Consider the following 19,740-nt stretch of genomic DNA (forward strand, 5'->3'; position numbering starts at 1 on the left):
GCAGGACAGATCGTGTTTCCGGGACGGATCAGGTAGTGACAGTGACACTGCTGTGAGCTAACAAGCTAATGAGAGCTAGCATTCTTCTTCATCCCTACTCCAGGGGCTATATGTAGAGCTCCCCCTACAGGCTTGCTGGGAGACAGTTCAATAGATATCAGCGGCTTATAGCGTGGTGTGACTTATATTTGATTGTTTCTAGTTCTATCCAAAAATGTAGTGGGTGTGGCTTATAGTGAGGTGCGCTCTATAGTCCTATAGCGGTGAAGCAGTGGACTAGTGGTTAGGGCATAGAGCTTGGATCCTGAGGTTCTAATTTCAAGCCCCACTCCCACAGACTGCCACTCTGGGCAAGACCCTTAACCCCACACTGCTCCCCAGGCACCCCACAATGGCAGCCCACTGCTCCCCAAGGGGATGGGTTAAAATGCAGAGGTAAATTTCTCCAATATGAGAAAAAGTGGAATTATTAAAATACAGTAGTTTGTTCATTTAAATCCCTTCTCTGCATTTAACCCATCCCCTTTGGGAGCAGTGGGCTGCCATAGTGCGGCGCCCGCGAAGCAGTGTGGGGTTAAGGGTCTTGCTCAGGGAGCCAGAGTGCAGGTTGTGGGGATCGATCCGGGTACTGCAATCTTCTCAGAGCACAAATGCACTGCTCTAACCACTAGGCCAACACTCCCCACTATTTGGGTTTTTAATCAACAGGATTAAAGACGGTTTGGTTTCATATCTGGCCTGTTTTTGTGTCTCAAACAGAAACTTCTTCTGAAAATACTGCTGCATTACATTGTTGTTTTCAATATCTTTTTAACTCTTAACTCAGGCACTAAAGAGTGAAGCATTGTGGGACGTTGAGTCCTCAGCTGTTTAGCAAGGTTTAAATGAGCTTAAAACCTCATCATGTCTTTAAAACCAGTAAACAACGTTATTAAATATAGTTGATGGCGAACAGAGGCTCCCATGGAAAACTACAGGAACGCATCAGGGAGAGACAGGAAGTTGTTTGTTGTTTCAGGGATATTTTAAAACGACCCTGGATGTTTCTGTGGAAAAGGATTTAGATTCCACAGAAATAAAGCTGCTAATAAAAGAATAATGTTCCTGTTGGAGTTAAATCCATCTGATGTTTCCTTTTTCTAGAGACAAACAGGCTGAAGGAGAAAAATAACCTGCTTATATTTAAGGAAAACCAGCGAGGATTACAGTTCGGACGACATCAACTGGAAGAAATGTTCTAATCTGTAGAGCGATTTGGGTTTTTATGGATTTATATTACGATCCTTTATGAAGCAGTGAGCTGATCTCAAAGGTTCAGGATCAGCTGTTCTAAGACTTAAACAAATAAAAACGATTTATTAATAAGGTCATAATTCATACTAGCTTCCATACGGAGTTTAGAAAATCCCTCTGAAACTGGACAACAGAAGACATTACATTTTTCTCTACTTCCAGCCAACATTTACTTCTGGGGCCCATAAGGCCAGAAAATTGGGCTGAAGAGGGGCCCCGGGGAGCATTATGGCCCTGCGGTTCAAGATGTTTGGCCCCATTTGAACTGAGACAAACCTAATTGGTTCTGTTTGTACTGGGAGGGCCCACTGGGCCATAGTAGCGGCCCCCTGATGGGGCCCCATGCACCTGTTGGGTGATAAAGGAGTGCCAGCTCACAGCCGGTACCGCCACATGGATCTCTACAGTTTTATCACAGGAACTGGGGTTGCGTTGGTAACAACAGTGACATCACTTCCCCCTGGAACGACCGCTATCAGTCGGTCACGTAGGTGTGGATGTAGATCTGCTGCTGGATCCAGGGGGTGAAGTGGGTGACGTTGCTGTAGACTCCAGGCCCCAGTACTTTGCTGAAGCAGACGCTGCCCCAGGAGGTCAGGCCGAACAAGGTCCAGTGGAGGCCGTCCGGCTCCTCGCACACCAGCGGGCCGCCGCTGTCGCCCTGTGGCACGGTTCAGAGCGAACGTAAGAACACAGTAAACCCTAAACCCAACAGAACCGCGGCAGAACTTACCATACAGGAGTCCACCGTTCCAGCCTCATAGCCAGCGCAAAGCATCCTGGGAGTTATAGTCTTCATGTCGAAGTAGGACTGGCACTGAGACTTGGAGATGATGCGGACCTCCCCCTCCTGGAGCTTGAAGGGCACTGAGGACAGACACACAGGTTCTGATCCGGACAGTGAAAAGCTTTCACACACAGAGCGGGACGAACGGAGGAGTCCTCCTCTAGGTTCAGGAGTGTGATACTGAATATATAGGACAGAATGATGGAGTCTGCTGGTTGGTCCTTTAATAGTCACCCCGTCATTAAGGACCTTCATGTGAACATCACCACTGCAGCAGGAAAGCTGACTCTAGCATGCTGCTATAGGCTTAGACTGCTGGAGGACATAGGGACCCTTTTTTCATCATTCTACCTCTATTCTCCCACTCTGCAGAATCTGTTAGTTCAATCTCTAACGTTCTGCTCTCTCTGCTTTTTCTCATAGTAGCTTCATCTGGTCTGTTCCTGTTTGGCTGTGACTCCATCCTGGAGAGAAATATCAGCTGTGCTGCTGCCATCAACACCTTTGTTTCTACTGAGTCTGGTTCTGCTGGAGGTTTCTTCCTGTTAAAAGGGAGTTTTTCCTCTCCACTGTCGCTACAAGCATGCTTAGTGTGAGGGATTGCTGAAGAGTTAATGAGTCGATGCAATCAGCTGGTTTTCCTTAGAAAATTTTGAATCCGTCTGACTGGATGATCTTTCCTTTTTCAGCAGAAATCCTGATGTTTTAAACACGTGTTCTGGTGCAATGCTGCCCTCTAGTGGCTACCTATGTTGAGTTTTCATCTACTTTCATATTTTTTCCAGCGTTTTCTTGTCATTCCACTGCCACGAGCACAGGGCAATGAAATTCCCTCTCTGCATTAAACCCCTCCCCTTGGGGAGCAGTGGGCTTCCATTGTGCGGCGCCCAGGGAGCAGTGTGGGGTTAAGGGTCTTGCTCAGGGACCCAGAGTGGCAGTCTGTGGGAGTGGGGCTCAGATTCCTAGCACCACTAGGCTGCCCCTCCCTTATATCTGTGTCTTTATTTGTTTTTAAGCGTTTGATGCCAGGAATGAGGAGGACTCTTTAGAAATCATGTTTCTAATGAAGATAAGTCCTTGTTGAAAGTATCTGACATCACTGGGAATGTTTGTTTTTGTTCTACTTCTAGGAGTAACAAAATTATTTTTAAATTGTTTCAGCAAGATATCGTTTCTGGATCTTTTTTTTTTATTTTGGAAAAACTTCCTGTTTCCCTTTGGAGACAGACTGGATAGATCAAGATATAGATCAACAGCCGTCTCCTTTAAGCTGTTATCCTGCTAACTGATACATGAAGAAATATATTAACACAAAAAAATAGTGATATTCATATAAAAACTTTATAATTCTTAATGTTAAACCCAAACTTTCTGCGGAAGCAGGAAATTGTCGTTGCTTTTCATGGTAAGAAAGTAGAAGACTGGAAATCATTGTGATTATTATATTTATATTCACAAATGTAATTTTAGCCTTAATTCTATGTTTGATCATTGAAATTGAAGCATTTTTATAGAGACGATAAAGTTGTTAGCAGATATGAGCTCAGTAGATGATTGAACATGTAAAGCCATCACATCTGGAACATCTGCTTTCTTTTTAGTTTGTATTTTCTCTTTATAAATGGACACTTGTTCTGCCAAAAGGACATTTTCTTTGTTTCTGTAAACATGGATGAAAATATATCGTTTCAATGATGCCAAACTGTCTTATATTACTTTGTTTGTAAACTGGAGCCTAAAGCTGTTTAACTAATGTCCAAATAAACAACATATCAGCAGATATTCTGAAAGGATGCGGTTTCTGCTCTGTGATTGGTTGATCTGCTTCAGCAGGTGTTCCTAACAAAGATGGCTGTGATTTTGTTTTCCTCTCCTCCCACCATGAGTCATGCTCTCAGACATGATGACACGTCTCTGCGTCTGCAGTGTCTACTCACTCCTGTTGCCCATGTGACCCCAGCCGCTGATGTAACAGTAGGAGTCCGGCGAGGGCAGCTGACCCGGCTGAGGCAGACACACCGGCCTGACGTGGGCCGTCTCCTCCACCTGTAACGACCACAGCCGTCAGCGCTGCCCGCCCTCTGCTGAGAATGGCGGCTGTGTGACGCTCTGACCTCAGAGTCCAGCTGCACCACGCTGATGTCGTAGTCTACCACCGCCCTGTTGTAGCGCGGGTGAACGATGATGGCGCGGACGCTGCGGCTCTGACTGTGAGATCCGGGATGGTCCAGGTTAGTCAGGCCCAGCACCACCTTCCACAGCTCAGCGTTCTCCCTCCTGGAAACCAGTTCAGAGTTAGCTCAGGTCACAGTCCAGGTCTGCAGCTAAAGAAAGGGCTCTACATTTCTTATATCTCATCCAAAATACTCAGGTTATCCTGAGCTATCTCTATAGTTCTGCTGCTATAGGCTTAGACTGCTGGAGGACATAGGGACCCCCTGTTCATCATTCAGCTGTTTTTTCTTAGATATAAAACTTTGAACCTATCTGACTGTATGATCTGGTTTAACTGTCTCTATAAAGTGACCTGAGATCACATGATGTGAGTTGGAGCTATAGAAATAAATTGAACAGAAATCTCACCCCTCGAAGCAGTGGGCCACAGTCAGAGCCCACCGACGGCCGATTAGCACGCAGCCGCAGACGTGTCCGCTCTGACCGCTCTGCAGCGAGCACTGCCAGGGCCACGCCCCCCGCCGGGACACCCGGCCCCCCAGGATCCGTTTCCTCCTGTGAGGATGAAGACCCAGTGCTGGACGCAAACCGCACTCTGAGGATGACAGAAGTTTAAACGTCAGCACAGAAAGGAACCAAAGAGATACGAGTTAGAGCAGAAGAGCGAAGATGTTCACCTTCTCTGGAGCACTGGACGGAAACTCTGTGTCTGGAATGACAGGCGTGACTGGAGGACAGAGACAGAAGGAGATCATTAGAGAAAAAAATCTGAGCTCTGACAGATCATTTTACTTAGAAAAGTTGATACAGTCTGTTATGTAGAAGCAGGGAAATCAGAGATCCTGTTTCTATAGAACTGTAACCCCCACAGTGGAGTTCTAGTTAAAAAAGAAACAAATCTGCTTTCATGAATGTTTGCTCTTCTTGTTCTTACAGCAAAAATAATATCAATCTACATAGAAACAGATTCATATACATCGATCCCGGACTAACCCCCAATATTTTTGATCTCTTATATAAATGGGTAATATTCTGGAAAACAGTTCTTGGATAATTGTTTTGTTTTCATGGATGAAATAACGTGTTTCAAACTGAACATTTTTTTTTGTGCACAACGCAGCATATAGACAATTACACTGCAAAGATGCAAACTACATTTTTCTTGAACTGTATTTTACCTTTATTTAAGCATGTACTGTATTTTCTGGACTATACGGCTCACCTCACTATAAGTCAACCCCACAAATAAAATTAAAAAATCACAGAAATCACATTATAAGCCGCACTGGACTATAAGTGCCTGATATCTACTGAACTGTCTCCCACCAAACCTGTAGGGGGAGCTTTACATATACCCTCTGGAGTAGGGAGAAAGAAGATGCTAGCTCCCGTTAGCTTGCTAGCTCTTAGCAGTCAGAGCTTCTACTGAAAGATGGGACTTCGTCTGCTCTTTATTTCAGTCCTGCAGGAGTTGAGCCCAGTCTCTTCAATGATTCAGCAGCTTTAAAGTGGCAAATAAATGTCACTGTGGGAATTCAGACGTTTGTTCTCCATCGTGCCTGCTGCTAGCATGGCTTGTGCTAAATTAAAATTAGCCCCTTATTCTTTCATTTCCAGCTTTGACTTCCCCCTCTGGCAGTTTGAAAAAATTCACAGAAAAGCTGCAGCTTCATATAAGGTGTATGTTTCAAAGAGTGGGAAAAAATTAGCGGCTAATAGTCCAGAAGATACAGGGGGTAAGACAACTTGTTAATTAAATAAAAATATTTATGTTTAAGCTCTTAGCATCCCACTCATTTGAAATAATCCTCACCTTTTTGCATACATAAATTTAAAAGCAAATAACTAAGGAACTGTAAACCCAAATTACATGTGTGATACATCATTTGGAAGCCAAGACCTTCTTGTTTCTGAAAATATAAATAAAATACTGTGATTAAGGCACAGCCTAAACTGCAGCAGTTAAAACATGATTCATAGTTGACTGCAAAAAATGTATAAGTGTCAGAATAATGGGACTTCTAACTTCTGGTGTCACCATCCAAACCTCTCCAAATTGTGCTTATTGCTTTTAAACATATATATAAATATTTTTACATTTCCTAACTTTCCATGTAATTATCTGTGTACAACGATGCAAGTTCTGAGGTGCCTGTGCTCCGTTTAGGAACGGCAATATATCAGGTCTGCATTATTCCATTTAGCCACGCTTACCCTTGTTTGAAAGGTCATTTAATTGGCTGTAGAGCCAAACATTGCGGTGGGCTTGACCAATAGCAGCCGGACTTTATGGTGAATAATAGCACCTTCTGCTGCACTTTTCTACTGAGCACTTGTCAGTTTCACACGGTTTTATTTCTGATAGCAAGGAGTAGCTAGCCTAGGCTAGCGCTAGCTTAGCATTGCTATGGCTTCTCTCTCTCCCTCCCTTGACTCTTTTCCAACTCTTCCTTCTTCCTCTCCTCTCTCCTGCTCTCTGTGTCAGATGTTCAGTTATTCCTCTGCCTCCTTTAGTGATAATGGGATGTGTAATAAGTGTAGTATTTTTGTAGCTTTGGAGGCGAGGGTGTCAGAGTTAGAATCCAGGCTTCAGGCTGTTGAACATCCAGGAGTTAAAGTAGGCCCCCCACGTAGCTGTCCTCCAAAAGTGCCTGAGCAGCCAGGCGATTGGGTAACTGTACGCAGAAAGCGTAGTCGTGGATCTCTGCCCACTGGTCACCACCAACCCGTTCACGTTTCTAAACGGTTTTCCCCACTCAGTGACACACCCACTGAGAAGCCCACTCTGGTGATTGGCAGCTCCATAGTCAGAAACGTGGCATTAGAGACACCAGGGACCATAGTCAAATGTTTGCCGGGGGCCAGAACGGGCGACATCAAATCCTACCTGAAACTACTGGCTAAGGATAAGGTTAAATACAGTAAGATTGTTATTCACGCTGGTGGTAATGACACCCGGTTACGCCGATCGGAGGTCACTAAAATTAGTGTTGCTTCGGTGTGTAAGTTTGCCAAAAAAATGTCGGACTCCGTAATTTTCTCTGGTCCCCTCCCTGATCTGACCAGTGATGACATGTTTAGCCGCATGTCGTCATTCAACCGCTGGTTGTCTAGGTGGTGCCCTGAAAACAACGTGGGCTACATTAATAATTGGCAATCCTTTTGGGGAAAGCCTGGTCTGATTCGGAGAGACGGCATCCATCCCACTTTGGATGGTGCAGCTCTTCTTTCTAGGAATCTGGCCACATTTATTAGTCCTCCAAAACCCTGACCACCCAGGGTGCAGACCAGGAAGCAGAGTTGTAGTTTAACACACATCTCTGCAGCTTCTCTACTGTTACCCACTCTTTACTCCATCCAGACAGTGTCTTGCCCACGACCAAAATCTAATAAATTAGCAAAGATTCCCAAAGGAGTAAATCATGATAATCTAATTAAAATCAAAATAACTCCAATTGGGGAAAAAGTTAAAACAATTAAATGCGGTCTGTTTAACATAAGATCGCTTTCCTCTAAAAGTCTACTAGTTAATGACTTGATTTGTGATAATCACATTGACTTGTTTTGCCTTACAGAAACCTGGCTGCAGCAAGAGGATTATGTGAGCATAAATGAGGCAACTCCTTCAAGCTATTTAAATTTTCACATCCCCAGAAGTTCTGGGCGAGGAGGAGGAGTAGCAACAATCTTCCAGTCTGACTTACTGATTACTCCCAAAACAATTAATACCTACAACTCTTTTGAACATTTAACCCTTAATTTCCCTGATCCAAATTTCAAGGCAAGAAAACCTCTTCTTTTTGTAACTTTGTATCGTCCACCAGGTCCTTACTCTGAATTTTTAGATGAGTTTTCAGAGTTCCTTTCTGATTTGGTATTAAATACTGACAGGGTCATCATAGTGGGAGATTTTAACATCCATGCTGACATTGAAGGCGATAGCTTAAGAGCAGCCTTTAATGCTATCTTAGACACTGTTGGCTTTGTTCAAAATGTGAATAGTCCCACGCATTCTCATCTTCATACTTTGGATCTTGTGCTGACATACGGCATAGAATGTGAAGAAATAACAGTATTTCCTCACAACCCTGTCCTCTCTGACCACTTTCTAATAACCTTCAGGATTACTTTAACAGAGTTCTCCTCCCCCAAAAGAAGGTTCAATTTTAGTAGATCTTTATCAGATAGTGCAGTTAAAAATTTTAAAGAATCTGCTTCACTTTCTCTCTCCTCTGTGTCACTGAGCAGTGCTGCAGAGTGCAAAAGCTTAGCTTATTCCCCTTCACAGGTTGATGATTTTGTTGATGGGGTTGCTAGTTCTCTGCGTATTGCCTTAGACAACGCAGCTCCTTTGAAAATGAAAACCGTTAAAAATAGAAAGCTTGCTCCTTGGTTTAATGCAGAGCTGCGTACTTTGAAGCAAAATGCTAGGAAACTGGAGAGAAAATATCGCTCCACAGGCCTGCGAGAGTCCTTCCTAGTCTGGAAAAATGGTTTACTGCAGTATAAGAGGACCCTTTGTAAAGCAAGAGCAGCATACTTCTCCTCATTAATAGAGGAGAATAAGAATAATCCTAGATTTCTTTTTAATACAGTAGCCAAACTCACCCAGAGCCATAGCTCTGTTGAACCGTCCATTCCACCTGCTCTTAGCAGCAATGATTTTATGGGATTCTTTATAAATAAGATTGATCTTATTAAAAATAAGATCATAAGCACTCCTCTATCCGCGATTGTACCTGAGGTAGTCATGGAATCTGAACCGGGTTTAGACTGCTTTGATCCAGTTGAACTCTCTGAATTAGCAAAATTATTGTCTTCATCTAAGCCTTCAACTTGTATGTTAGATCCAGTTCCAACCAGGTTATTTAAGGAGGTATTCCCTTTGATCTCCTCCTCCATTTTAGATGTGATTAATCTATCTCTGTTACAGGGATATGTACCTAAAGCTTTTAAGGTTGCTGTAATTAAACCTCTGCTTAAGAAACCGTCTCTTGACCCAGATGACTTGGTCAATTATAGACCTATATCCAATCTTCCTTTCTTATCCAAAATTCTTGAGAAAGTAGTTGCCAAACAAGTTTGCGATCACTTACACCATAATGAACTTTTTGAAGAGTTTCAGTCTGGCTTTAGAGCTCATCATAGCACTGAAACAGCTCTGGTGAAAGTCACTAATGATATTCTCATGGCCTCAGATAATGGACTTGTATCTGTGCTCGTCCTGTTGGATCTTAGTGCTGCATTTGATACAGTTGATCATAATATTCTTTTAGAAAGACTTGAATATTTTGTTGGAATTAAAGGAACAGCACTAGACTGGTTTAAATCTTATCTATCTGATCGAATTCAGTTTGTTCATGTTAATGATAGATCTTCAACACGCTCAAAGGTTACCTGTGGAGTACCACAGGGATCAGTGCTAGGACCAATTCTCTTTACTTTATACATGCTCCCAATTGGTAGAGTTATTAGACAGCATGGGATTAATTTCCACTGTTACGCTGATGATACCCAGCTATATCTGTCTATAAATCCAGATGAAGCTAACCCATTACATAGATTACAGGCATGTCTTGAAGACATAAAAACCTGGATGACTCTTAACTTTCTGCTTCTGAATGCAGACAAAACAGAAGTTATAGTCTTTGGACCAGAGTCTCTGAAAAAGAAACTGATTAGCCAGTCACTTCATTTGGATGGGATTAAACTGATTTCAGATAATAAAATAAAAAATCTTGGTGTTATTTTTGATCAGGACCTGTCATTTAAATCCCACATCAAAGAGGTTTCTAGAATTTCCTTCTTTCATCTGAGGAATATTGCAAAAATTAGAAATCTCCTGTCCAGGGGTGATGCTGAGAAACTAGTCCATGCATTTGTTACTTCAAGGCTGGACTATTGTAATTCTTTACTATCAGGAAGTCCACAAACTGTAGTTAAAAGCCTTCAGCTGATCCAAAATGCTGCAGCCAGGGTTCTGATGAAAATTAAAAAGAGAGATCATATCTCGCCTATCCTGGCTTCTCTTCATTGGCTTCCTGTTAAATCCAGAATAGAATTTAAAATCCTCCTTCTCACATATAAAGCCTTAAATGGCCAAGCTCCATCTGATATCAGAGATCTGATTGTTCCTTATGTTCCTAACAGAGCACTTCGCTCTCAATCTGCAGGTTTACTAGTGGTTCCTAGAATTTCTAAAAGTAGAATGGGAGGCAGATCTTTTAGTTATCAGGCTCCTCTCCTGTGGAACCAACTACCAGTTTTAGTCCGTGAGGCAGACACCCTGTCTACTTTTAAGGCTAGGCTTAAAACTTTCCTTTTTGATAAAGCTTATAGTTAGAGTGGCTCAGGTTATCCTGAGCTATCTCTATAGTTATGCTGCTATAGGCTTAGACTGCTGGAGGACATAGGGACCCCCATTTCATCATTCTACTTCATTCTCTCTCTGTTCTCCTATTCTGCAGAATCTGTTAGTTCAATCTCTAACGTTCTGCTCTCTCTGCTTTTCCTCAGAGTAGCTTTGCCTCGTCTGTTCCTGTTTGGCTGTGACGTCATCCTGGAAAAAAACATCAGCTGTGCTGCTTCTATCAACACCCTTGTTAATAGATGTTGGAGATCGGCCTGTTTTCCAGTGTGGTCCTGTTTCTCTGACCGTGACTAACTGGATGTGCTCTCTTCGTCCTCTGGCATGGGAGCTGCCTTGGAGCTCGTCTGCCTGGCTGTGTGTTTCCTGGACGGGGCCGCCTTTTACAGCTGCTCTTTGTGTCTCTGCTTCTGTCTCCTTGAACCCCAGTCGGCCTCGGCAGATGGCCGCTCACACTGAGCCTGGTTCTGCTGGAGGTTTCTTCCTGTTAAAAGGGAGTTTTTCCTCTCCACTGTCGCTACAAGCATGCTTAGTGTGGGGGATTGTATTTGAGTCAATGAGTCAATGCAATCAACTGGTTTTCCTTAGATAGAAAACTTTGTATCAATTTGACTGTATGATCTGGTTGAACTGTAAAGTGCCTTGAGATGACATGTGTTGTGAATTTGGCGCTATATAAATAAACTGAATTGAATTGAAATTGAATTGAAATAATGTAACAAGGCAAGTGCGTCAGATCGGGAGCGCTGTCCTGGTGTCAACTCTCAATAGAAATCGACGGGGGACACTTTTGTTTTGTAGGCTTGAAGGTGGTCATTTTCTCATCATGGAATGCTTTTATTACGAATATGCTGGATTCATTTTTATCTGTGGATCCTTATGGAAAAATGGAGTTTAAACTGGGAAGTTGTGGAGAGACTGAGACTCTTCCAAGAGAAAGTTAAAATTTATTTTACGTCCTCAGACGGAGAGATAGCGCTCTGACTGGGCCAAGCTCAGTACATACATTTATACTCCCAATACATACACAATCTCCCAGGGAAACCAACCCAACAATGCAAACAAAAACTTCCTCACACACGAACATTTGGAGGAAAAAAACTTCAGTTCATGAAGGACATTTCCTGTTAGGTTAATCTATCTTCCACTGGTCAGATGGATCTCCTAATAACAGCAATCCTCTCCTTCATGCCATGAAGGAGGCTGTGACTCATTCTTATCTCTCATGACCTTCGTTTGGAGCCTGTGAGGGTAAGAACAGACAAACCTCAACATTTTTTACTCAACAAAACAGTCTAAGATTAGATTTATAATACGGTCTCAGGATGGCTTCAAAGGTAAGAAGTCAAAGCTTTATTTCAAAAATTCTAATTGACCATGCTGCCATATTTTCATTGATTGTGCTTTGATGCTCATGGCGTCCATAAAATGAACTTGGCAGGTGAACTGTGGAGAATCTAAACTTTCCAAGGATGTATAACACGTCTATATTGGTCTATATTAGGAGCATATATACTAATTCCACTGGCGGATTATAAAAAAAAGCAATTAAATTATGTTTTCTAGTTATTTTTTTCACCGCCTGTCATATTTAAAGGTAACCAGACCTCCTTTTGATGGCTTTATCCAAACCTTGAATCATCCTTTCCACTGACACTGCGCTGAGAGTCTTTCTAATCGGTACCTTCTCTTCTCCAGTCGGGCCTGCAAGGCAGAACCGTTCCTCAGATTCCACTCTGGATGGACGTGTAACCAACGGCGACGGCCGGGGACTCCAGGCTGGTCAGGTACCATGGAAACAGAGGAGGGAACCCTGAGGAGAAGCTCATGACAGTCATTCTGCCATGCTTTCAGGTGGAGTAGGTATGAAGTGTTGGAAACGTCTCTGGTTCCTGTTGGGGGAACCTCTGCTCTGGCTGTTACTAACCTTACCCTAGTCCCAGCTGGTTGCAGGTCAGCTTGCTCAGGGCGGGGTTCCACTCGTCTGCACAGACCTGGTACTCTGCTGCAGTCTTGAACACGGTCAGAACCGAACCGGACCGATCGGACAGAGAGACTGTGGGGATCAACAGGGAAGCGGTCAGACACTGAGGAAGCATTTTAAACACAGAGCTGGAGCAAGGCTGGGGCTGTACCACAGTTCCACTCATCGGAGCTGTCTGAGCAGTGCTTCTTCCCGTCACACCACAGCGTCCGATGGACACACTGGTGGTTGCTGCAGGCCAGCTCGTTGTCCCTGCAGGCGGCTGCAGAAGGATCATCAGAACCGGGATCAGAGCTGCAACAACATTCATAACCCGGCTGCAGCGTCACAGCGAGTATAAAGGAGACTCACAGCAGTTAGCCTCGTCCACCTGCAGGGGGCAGTCTGGGAACCCGTCGCAGATCATCGAGGGTTTGATGCAGACTGTGCTGCCGGGACACTCCCACAGAGCGCGCTCAGAGCAGCCTGCCACAGAGGTCAGGGGTCACAGAGGTTAGAGAGATCAGGGGAGTCACAGAGGTCAGAGAGAACGGGAGTCACAGAGGTCATAGGGTCACAGAGGTCAGAGAGAACAGGGGAGTCACAGAAGTCAGAGGTTACAGAGAACAGGGGAGTCACCGAGGTCAGAGGTTAGAGAGAACAGGAGAGCCACTTCAGGAGTAACAGAGGTCAGAGAGAACATTGGAATCACAGAAGTCAGGGGTCACAGAGGTTAGAGAGATCAGGGGAGTCACAGAGGTCAGAGGTTACAGAGAACAGGGGAGTCACAGAGGTCAGAGGTTAGAGAGAACAGGGGAGTCACAGAGGTTAGAGAGAACAGGGGAGTCACAGAGGTCAGAGGTTAGAGAGAACAGGGGAGTCACAGAGGTTAGAGAGAACAGGGGAGTCACAGAGGTCAGAGGTTAGAGAGAACAGGGGAGTCACAGAGGTTAGAGAGAACAGGGGAGTCACAGAGGTCAGAGGTTACAGAGAACAGGGGAGTCACAGAGGTCAGAGGTTAGAGAGAACAGGGGAGTCACAGAGGTTAGAGAGAACAGGGGAGTCACAGAGGTCAGGGGTCACAGAGGTTAGAGAGATCAGGGGAGTCACAGAGGTCAGAGGTTACAGAGAACAGGGGAGTCACAGAGGTCAGAGGTTAGAGAGAACAGGGGAGTCACAGAGGTTAGAGAGAACAGGGGAGTCACAGAGGTCAGAGGTTAGAGAGAACAGGGGAGTCACAGAGGTCAAAGGTTACAGAGAACAGAGGAGTCACAGAGGTCAGAGGTTACAGAGAACAGAGGAGTCACAGAGGTCAGAGGTTACAGAGAACAGGGGAGTCAGGTCAGGAGTAACAGAGGTCAGAGAGAACATGGGAGTCACAGAAGTCAGGGGTCACAGAGGTTAGAGAGATCAGGGGAGTCACAGAGGTCAGAGGGTACAGAGAACAGGGGAGTCACAGAGGTCAGAGGTTAGAGAGAACAGGGGGGTCACAGAGGTTAGAGAGAACAGGGGAGTCACAGAGGTTAGAGAGAACAGGGGAGTCACAGAGGTTAGAGAGAACAGGGGAGTCACAGAGGTCAGAGGTTACAGAGAACAGAGGAGTCACAGAGGTCAGAGGTTACAGAGAACAGGGGGGTCACAGAGGTCAGAGGTTACAGAGAACAGGGGAGTCACAGAGGTCAGAGGTTACAGAGAACAGGGGAGTCACAGAGGTCAGAGGTTACAGAGAACAGGGGAGTCACAGAGGTCAGAGAGAACATGGGAGTCACAGAAGTCAGGGGTCACAGAGGTTAGAGAGATCAGAGGAGTCACAGAGGTCAGAGAGAACAGGGGAGTCACAGAGGTCAGAGGTTAGAGAGAACAGGGGAGTCACAGAGGTCAGAGAGAACAGGGGAGTCACAGAGGTCAGAGGTTACAGAGAACAGGGGAGTCACAGAGGTCAGAGGTTACAGAGAACAGGGGAGTCACAGAGGTCAGAGGTTAGAGAGAACAGGGGAGTCACAGAGGTCAGAGGTTACAGAGAACAGGGGAGTCAGGTCAGGAGTAACAGAGGTCAGAGAGAACCGGGGAGTCACAGAAGTCAGGGGTCACAGAGGTTAGAGAGATCAGGGAGTCACAGAGGTCAGAGGTTAGAGAGAACAGGGGAGTCACAGAGGTCAGAGGTTAGAGAGAACAGGGGAGTCACAGAGGTCAGAGGTTAGAGAGAACAGGGGAGTCAGGTCAGGAGTAATAGAGGTCAGAGAGAAAATGGGAGTCACAGAAGTCAGGGGTCACAGAGGTAACAGAGAACAGGGGAGTCACAGAAGTCAGGGGTCACAGAGGTTAGAGAGAACAGGGGAGTCACAGAGGTAACAGAGAACAGGGGAGTCACAGAAGTCAGGGGTCACAGAGGTTAGAGAGAACAGGGGAGTCACAGAGGTAACAGAGAACAGGGGAGTCACAGAAGTCAGGGGTCACAGAGGTTAGAGAGATCAGGGAGTCACAGAGGTCAGAGAGAACAGGGGAGTCACAGAGGTCAGAGGTTAGAGAGAACAGGGGAGTCAGGTCAGGAGTAATAGAGGTCAGAGAGAAAATGGGAGTCACAGAAGTCAGGGGTCACAGAGGTTAGAGAGAACAGGGGAGTCACAGAGGTCATAGGGTCACAGAGGTTAGAGAGATCAGGGGAGTCACAAAGGTCAGAGTTAATAGAGGTCAGGAGGAATCAGATTTACAAAGGTCAGAGGGTCAGGAACAAGGAGGACATCTGGACCCACCACAGTGGTCTTCGTCGCTGTGGTCGTCACAGTCCAGGTGTCCGTCGCAGCGCTTGGTGGCCAGGACACAGCGACCAGACCGGCACTTGAAGTGGCTAGGGGAGCACTCTGTCACCAAGGAAATAGGTAGGCATCAGGACCCAGGGTCAAAGCATCAACATGACAACAGAACAGAGGCGGCGTACCATCCACTCCGTCCTCTGGCATCAGGCAGGTGGAGTTTCCTTCCTCTGGGAACTGGCTGCAGTCCGAGTCTTCGGGCCACTGCAGCCCAACGATGCCGAGCACCGACTCGCACTTCTCCTTAGCGCTGCGGCACAGCGACCTGCAGGGTGGCACCCTATGCAGGCTGAGCGGGTCGCACTTTGGAACCAGCAGCGTGCAGGCGTAGAACATGAGGTACTGGTAGCAGCCGGTCTGGACCAGTGCCGGGAACAGCGAGGACTCCCAGGACACGGAGCTCTCCCTCTGGGACAGGTGGCCCAGGTAGTTGGGGTAGCTGGTCAGGTTGTAGGGCAGGTTCATGCACAGCTCCAGGGTGATGGGCTCACAGCGCGCTGCAGGACAGAGAGGAGAGTCAGAACAAAGAGGAGTCCGGCCAGCAGGGGGGGACATTCAGCAGCGCAGAGCTAGAGCTGGTAGATCAGGTTTACGGGTTCTGAAAACTCACAGCAGTTGTTGGTTCTGGTGTCGCAGGCGGCGCCGCCTCCCCCACAGGCCGGCGGGCAGGGAGACGACGAGCAGCCGGGCTGAGAGGGACCGCACACACCCTGGTCTGAGGAGACAGAGTCTGGGTCAGAACTGACTCCTTCCTCAGTATCTGAGTCGGATCACAGTACCGTTATCTGTCTTTAAGGCAGAACAACTGGACCACATTAGAACTTCAACACTCCTAAGATCAGAGGTTCTCGTCAGGTCCAATCATCCTTCTTTCTTTACTACAAATCCAGTCAGACAGAACTGAGCCAGTCCCAAATGGACCAGGATTAAAGGCCTGAACCACAGAGCCACACCCAGGTTGATTCTGATCGTTTCTAGCTGGGCTAATCTATTAATCGGCTCTGTGCTGAAGGACGCAGAGATTCAGCTGTCCCTTCTGGATGAGTTTCTTACCTTCGTGGCTCAGGATCCATGTTGGGCCAACGGTTCCCCTGAGGAGAACCCAGCCCTCAGAGATCTGTTCTATGATCAGCCCACTTCCTGTTTGATCAGCCCACTTCCTGTTTGATCAGCCCACTTCCTGTATGATCAGCCCACTTCCTGTATAATCAGCCCGCTTCCTGTTTGATCAGCCCGCTTCCTGTATGATCAGCCCACTTCCTGTATGATCAGCCCACTTCCTGTATGATCAGCCCACTTCCTGTATGATCAGCCCACTTCCTGTATGATCAGCCCACTTCCTGTATAATCAGCCCACTTCCTGTATGATCAGCCCACTTCCTGTTTGATCAGCCCACTTCCCGTATGATCAGCCCACTTCCTGTTTGATCAGCCCACTTCCCGTATGATCAGCCCACTTCCCGTATGATCAGCCCACTTCCTGTTTGATCAGCCCACTTCCTGTATGATCAGCCCACTTCCTGTTTGATCAGCCCACTTCCTGTTTGATCAGCCCACTTCCCGTATGATCAGCCCACTTCCTGTTTGATCAGCCCACTTCCTGTATGATCAGCCCACTTCCTGTTTGATCAGCCCACTTCCTGTATGATCAGCCCACTTCCTGTTTGATCAGCCCACTTCCTGTTTGATCAGCCCACTTCCCGTATGATCAGCCCACTTCCCGTATGATCAGCCCACTTCCTGTTTGATCAGCCCACTTCCTGTATGATCAGCCCACTTCCCGTATGATCAGCCCACTTCCTGTTTGATCAGCCCACTTCCTGTATGATCAGCCCACTTCCTGTTCAGCACAATGATGCATTTTACACTTTTGATTTAGTCTTGTCAATGAAAACTCAAACCTATGACTCATTATGTTTTCGTCATCCAAGATCCATATTTAGCTCATCAGTTTTCATTATCGTCATTGAAAAAAGAAAGAAATAAAACAACACTGTGGTTGACAGGTTGTGGGTTCTACGCTAACCTGATAAAGCTGGACTAATCCAGATTAATCCAGGATTAGGAAGAAACTGAGCTTTTTGTGGTTTGGCTTTCTGCTCCCTTCAGATCTGTCAGGTTCTGACGGCCTGCTTTAAAACTCTCCCTCTCTGACTCAAACACAGACAGAGATGTTAGAGGAGGACAGACGGCTCACTCTGCTCTCGGCTGCAGTGCTCCTCGTCGCTGCCGTCCCTGCAGTCGTCCTCGCCGTCGCAGCGGAAGGCCGACGGGATGCACTGACCGTTCCTGCACTCCAGGAGGCCCTGGCTCCTGCAGGCTGCAGACACAGACAGCTTTCACCCAGGATCCGAGGCTAAGTGAGGCTGCAGACCTGTCGCTCCGCTGATTAACCCCGCCCACCCATAGAGACTCACAGCAGTTGAGCTCGTCGCTCTTGTCCAGGCAGTCATGGTCTCCGTCACAGAGCCAGTCCCTGGAGACACAGCGGCCGTCCCCGCAGCGATGTTCCCTGGACACGTTACACACTGCCACGGCACACACAGAGCAGTTACCCAGCATGCACCAGGCAGGCGGTTACAGAGAGCATTACTGTTCTCTCACCACAGTTCAGTTCGTCGCTCAGGTCTCCGCAGTCGTCGTAACCGTCACAGACCAGCGCAGGAGGCAGACATCGGCCGGTGTTACACCGAAACTGTTCCTCAGGACACTCTGCAACAGACAGAGAGCTCTCACCATCATCATCATCGTCATCATCACCTCTGGCGTTCCTGACTGGACCCGCAGACGTTCCGGATCTTTGCTCCTGACCCTCGGACCTTTCTGCTTCTTTTCAGACTGTTTGCTTTTCTCCTCTTTGTTCTGATGCCACCAATAAATCCCTGCAGCATGAAGGCTGAGGTCAGCGCGAGGCCAAGAAGCCCCGCCGTCTGCCTGTTCCCATGACACCACGCTGATGTCACTCAGGAAGGTCCACCCAATCAATCATTTCCATGACGACCCAGACAGCAATGCTGTGACTGTGAGCTCACCGCAGTGCGTCTCGTCGCTCCAGTCGTCGCAGTCATTGTAACCGTTGCACACCAGTTTCTGAGCGACGCAGATCCCCTTCGCACACAGGTAGTTGTCCTTCCCGCCGCACACAGCTGCCCACCAATCAGAGAGCAGGATTACAGGAGTGATGTCATGGTAACGAAGGGCCTAATGCTGGTGGATACTCACAGGGTTTTCCTTTGATCTGACGTGGCGAGAAACACGCCGGCGGCGCCGGGCCTGTGGTCGCCAGGGGCGACGAGGAGGAGGGCGGCGACGTTGTGGTTGGAGACGAGGTGTTTCTGCTGAACTGCGAGCAGCGCAGGAAGTCCGGCCAGGAGGCGTTGAACATCTGCAGGACGGGCTCGCAGCCTTCCCTCGCCGCCTCGCAGAACGAGGCGCACGGCAGCACCACCCTCCTGGGGAGGAGGGAAACGGGTTAAACTCAGGAGGAGGAGGTCCCTCAGAGCCGCCATGTTCCACAAGGATCTACTTTAAAACAACGGAGACGCTCAGATCTAGATGTTGGACCGCAGCTTCGTTCTTCTGGAACATTCAGTGATAAGTTCGCCCTAAGCGCTAACCGGACCGGTCAGACCAGCATAACCATCAATACCCGGTTATCCCTTTAGTTTAGTTTAAAAAATAAACTTTAAACTACCTCTATGGGCGTGTATACCTTTAATCATGTACAAAAAAAACACTAAGTGTTACTTTTGGGTCGTTTGTGAAGCGTATGCTCATCTGACCTTAAATACACTCTGCTGGTCTGACAGAACACCGCTGGGACGCCGTGTCCAACCTTCCAGCTTTACTAGAAACCCATCAGCGGAGCAGCAGAGGGACTCAGCTTCCCACAGCCGTCCCAGCAGGGGTCAGAGGTCATGCAGAGTTGAAGCTACGGTTACTGGAGCTGCGTGTGTTTGTGTTCTGCGTGTTATTCTTAGTCCAGCTCGCCCAGCTGCCGTATCATTTACCGTCTGAACAGCTGAGCTCCATGCGGAGGAACGCACGCCTGTTAGTGAGTGTTTTATGGCTGCAGGCGACAACTACGTATCCCAGAAGGCTTAGGGAGGCATTAGCAGGTGTTAACAGGGAAAAGGTTGGACCTCACGGTTTGCCGTACCTGCCGTCGGTCCCGTCGGCCTCCAAACACTCGGGCAGCGCCAGCGAGCAGCCGAACAGCATGATGTGTCTGTAGCAGGAGAGTCTGCTGAGGTAGCTGAAGAACCTGCAGCACACAGCACCACGGTTCTGATCCAAACACTGTTTAATGAAAGCTGGGCTGAAGCAGAGAGAAACTGGACCC

The 19,740-nt window shown here is 47.0% G+C and overlaps 1 protein-coding gene across 1 annotated transcript in view; it reads right to left on the reverse strand.

The window, feature by feature from the left end:
* Positions 1-1,765: 1,765 nt before the first annotated feature.
* Positions 1,766-19,740, reverse strand: part of corin (corin, serine peptidase) — a 29,546-nt gene continuing 11,571 nt past the window's right edge. The window contains exons 5-23 of the mRNA XM_038272325.1: positions 19,558-19,662; positions 18,621-18,850; positions 18,431-18,544; positions 18,003-18,110; positions 17,816-17,926; positions 17,596-17,718; positions 16,009-16,113; positions 15,524-15,895; positions 15,339-15,446; positions 12,958-13,071; positions 12,758-12,868; positions 12,555-12,678; positions 12,307-12,435; positions 4,933-4,982; positions 4,664-4,850; positions 4,195-4,357; positions 4,018-4,126; positions 2,027-2,160; positions 1,766-1,954 (exon numbers count right to left, since the gene is read on the reverse strand). Coding sequence (XP_038128253.1) covers positions 1,769-1,954; positions 2,027-2,160; positions 4,018-4,126; positions 4,195-4,357; positions 4,664-4,850; positions 4,933-4,982; positions 12,307-12,435; positions 12,555-12,678; positions 12,758-12,868; positions 12,958-13,071; positions 15,339-15,446; positions 15,524-15,895; positions 16,009-16,113; positions 17,596-17,718; positions 17,816-17,926; positions 18,003-18,110; positions 18,431-18,544; positions 18,621-18,850; positions 19,558-19,662 — 2,683 coding nt within the window. The 3' untranslated portion in view covers positions 1,766-1,768. The remainder of the gene's footprint in view (positions 1,955-2,026; positions 2,161-4,017; positions 4,127-4,194; positions 4,358-4,663; positions 4,851-4,932; positions 4,983-12,306; positions 12,436-12,554; positions 12,679-12,757; positions 12,869-12,957; positions 13,072-15,338; positions 15,447-15,523; positions 15,896-16,008; positions 16,114-17,595; positions 17,719-17,815; positions 17,927-18,002; positions 18,111-18,430; positions 18,545-18,620; positions 18,851-19,557; positions 19,663-19,740) is intronic.

The sequence above is a fragment of the Cyprinodon tularosa genome, unplaced genomic scaffold (genome assembly GCF_016077235.1).
Source record: "Cyprinodon tularosa strain WSP-4 unplaced genomic scaffold, ASM1607723v1 ctg822, whole genome shotgun sequence".
NCBI classification, from domain to species: Eukaryota; Metazoa; Chordata; class Actinopteri; order Cyprinodontiformes; family Cyprinodontidae; genus Cyprinodon; species Cyprinodon tularosa.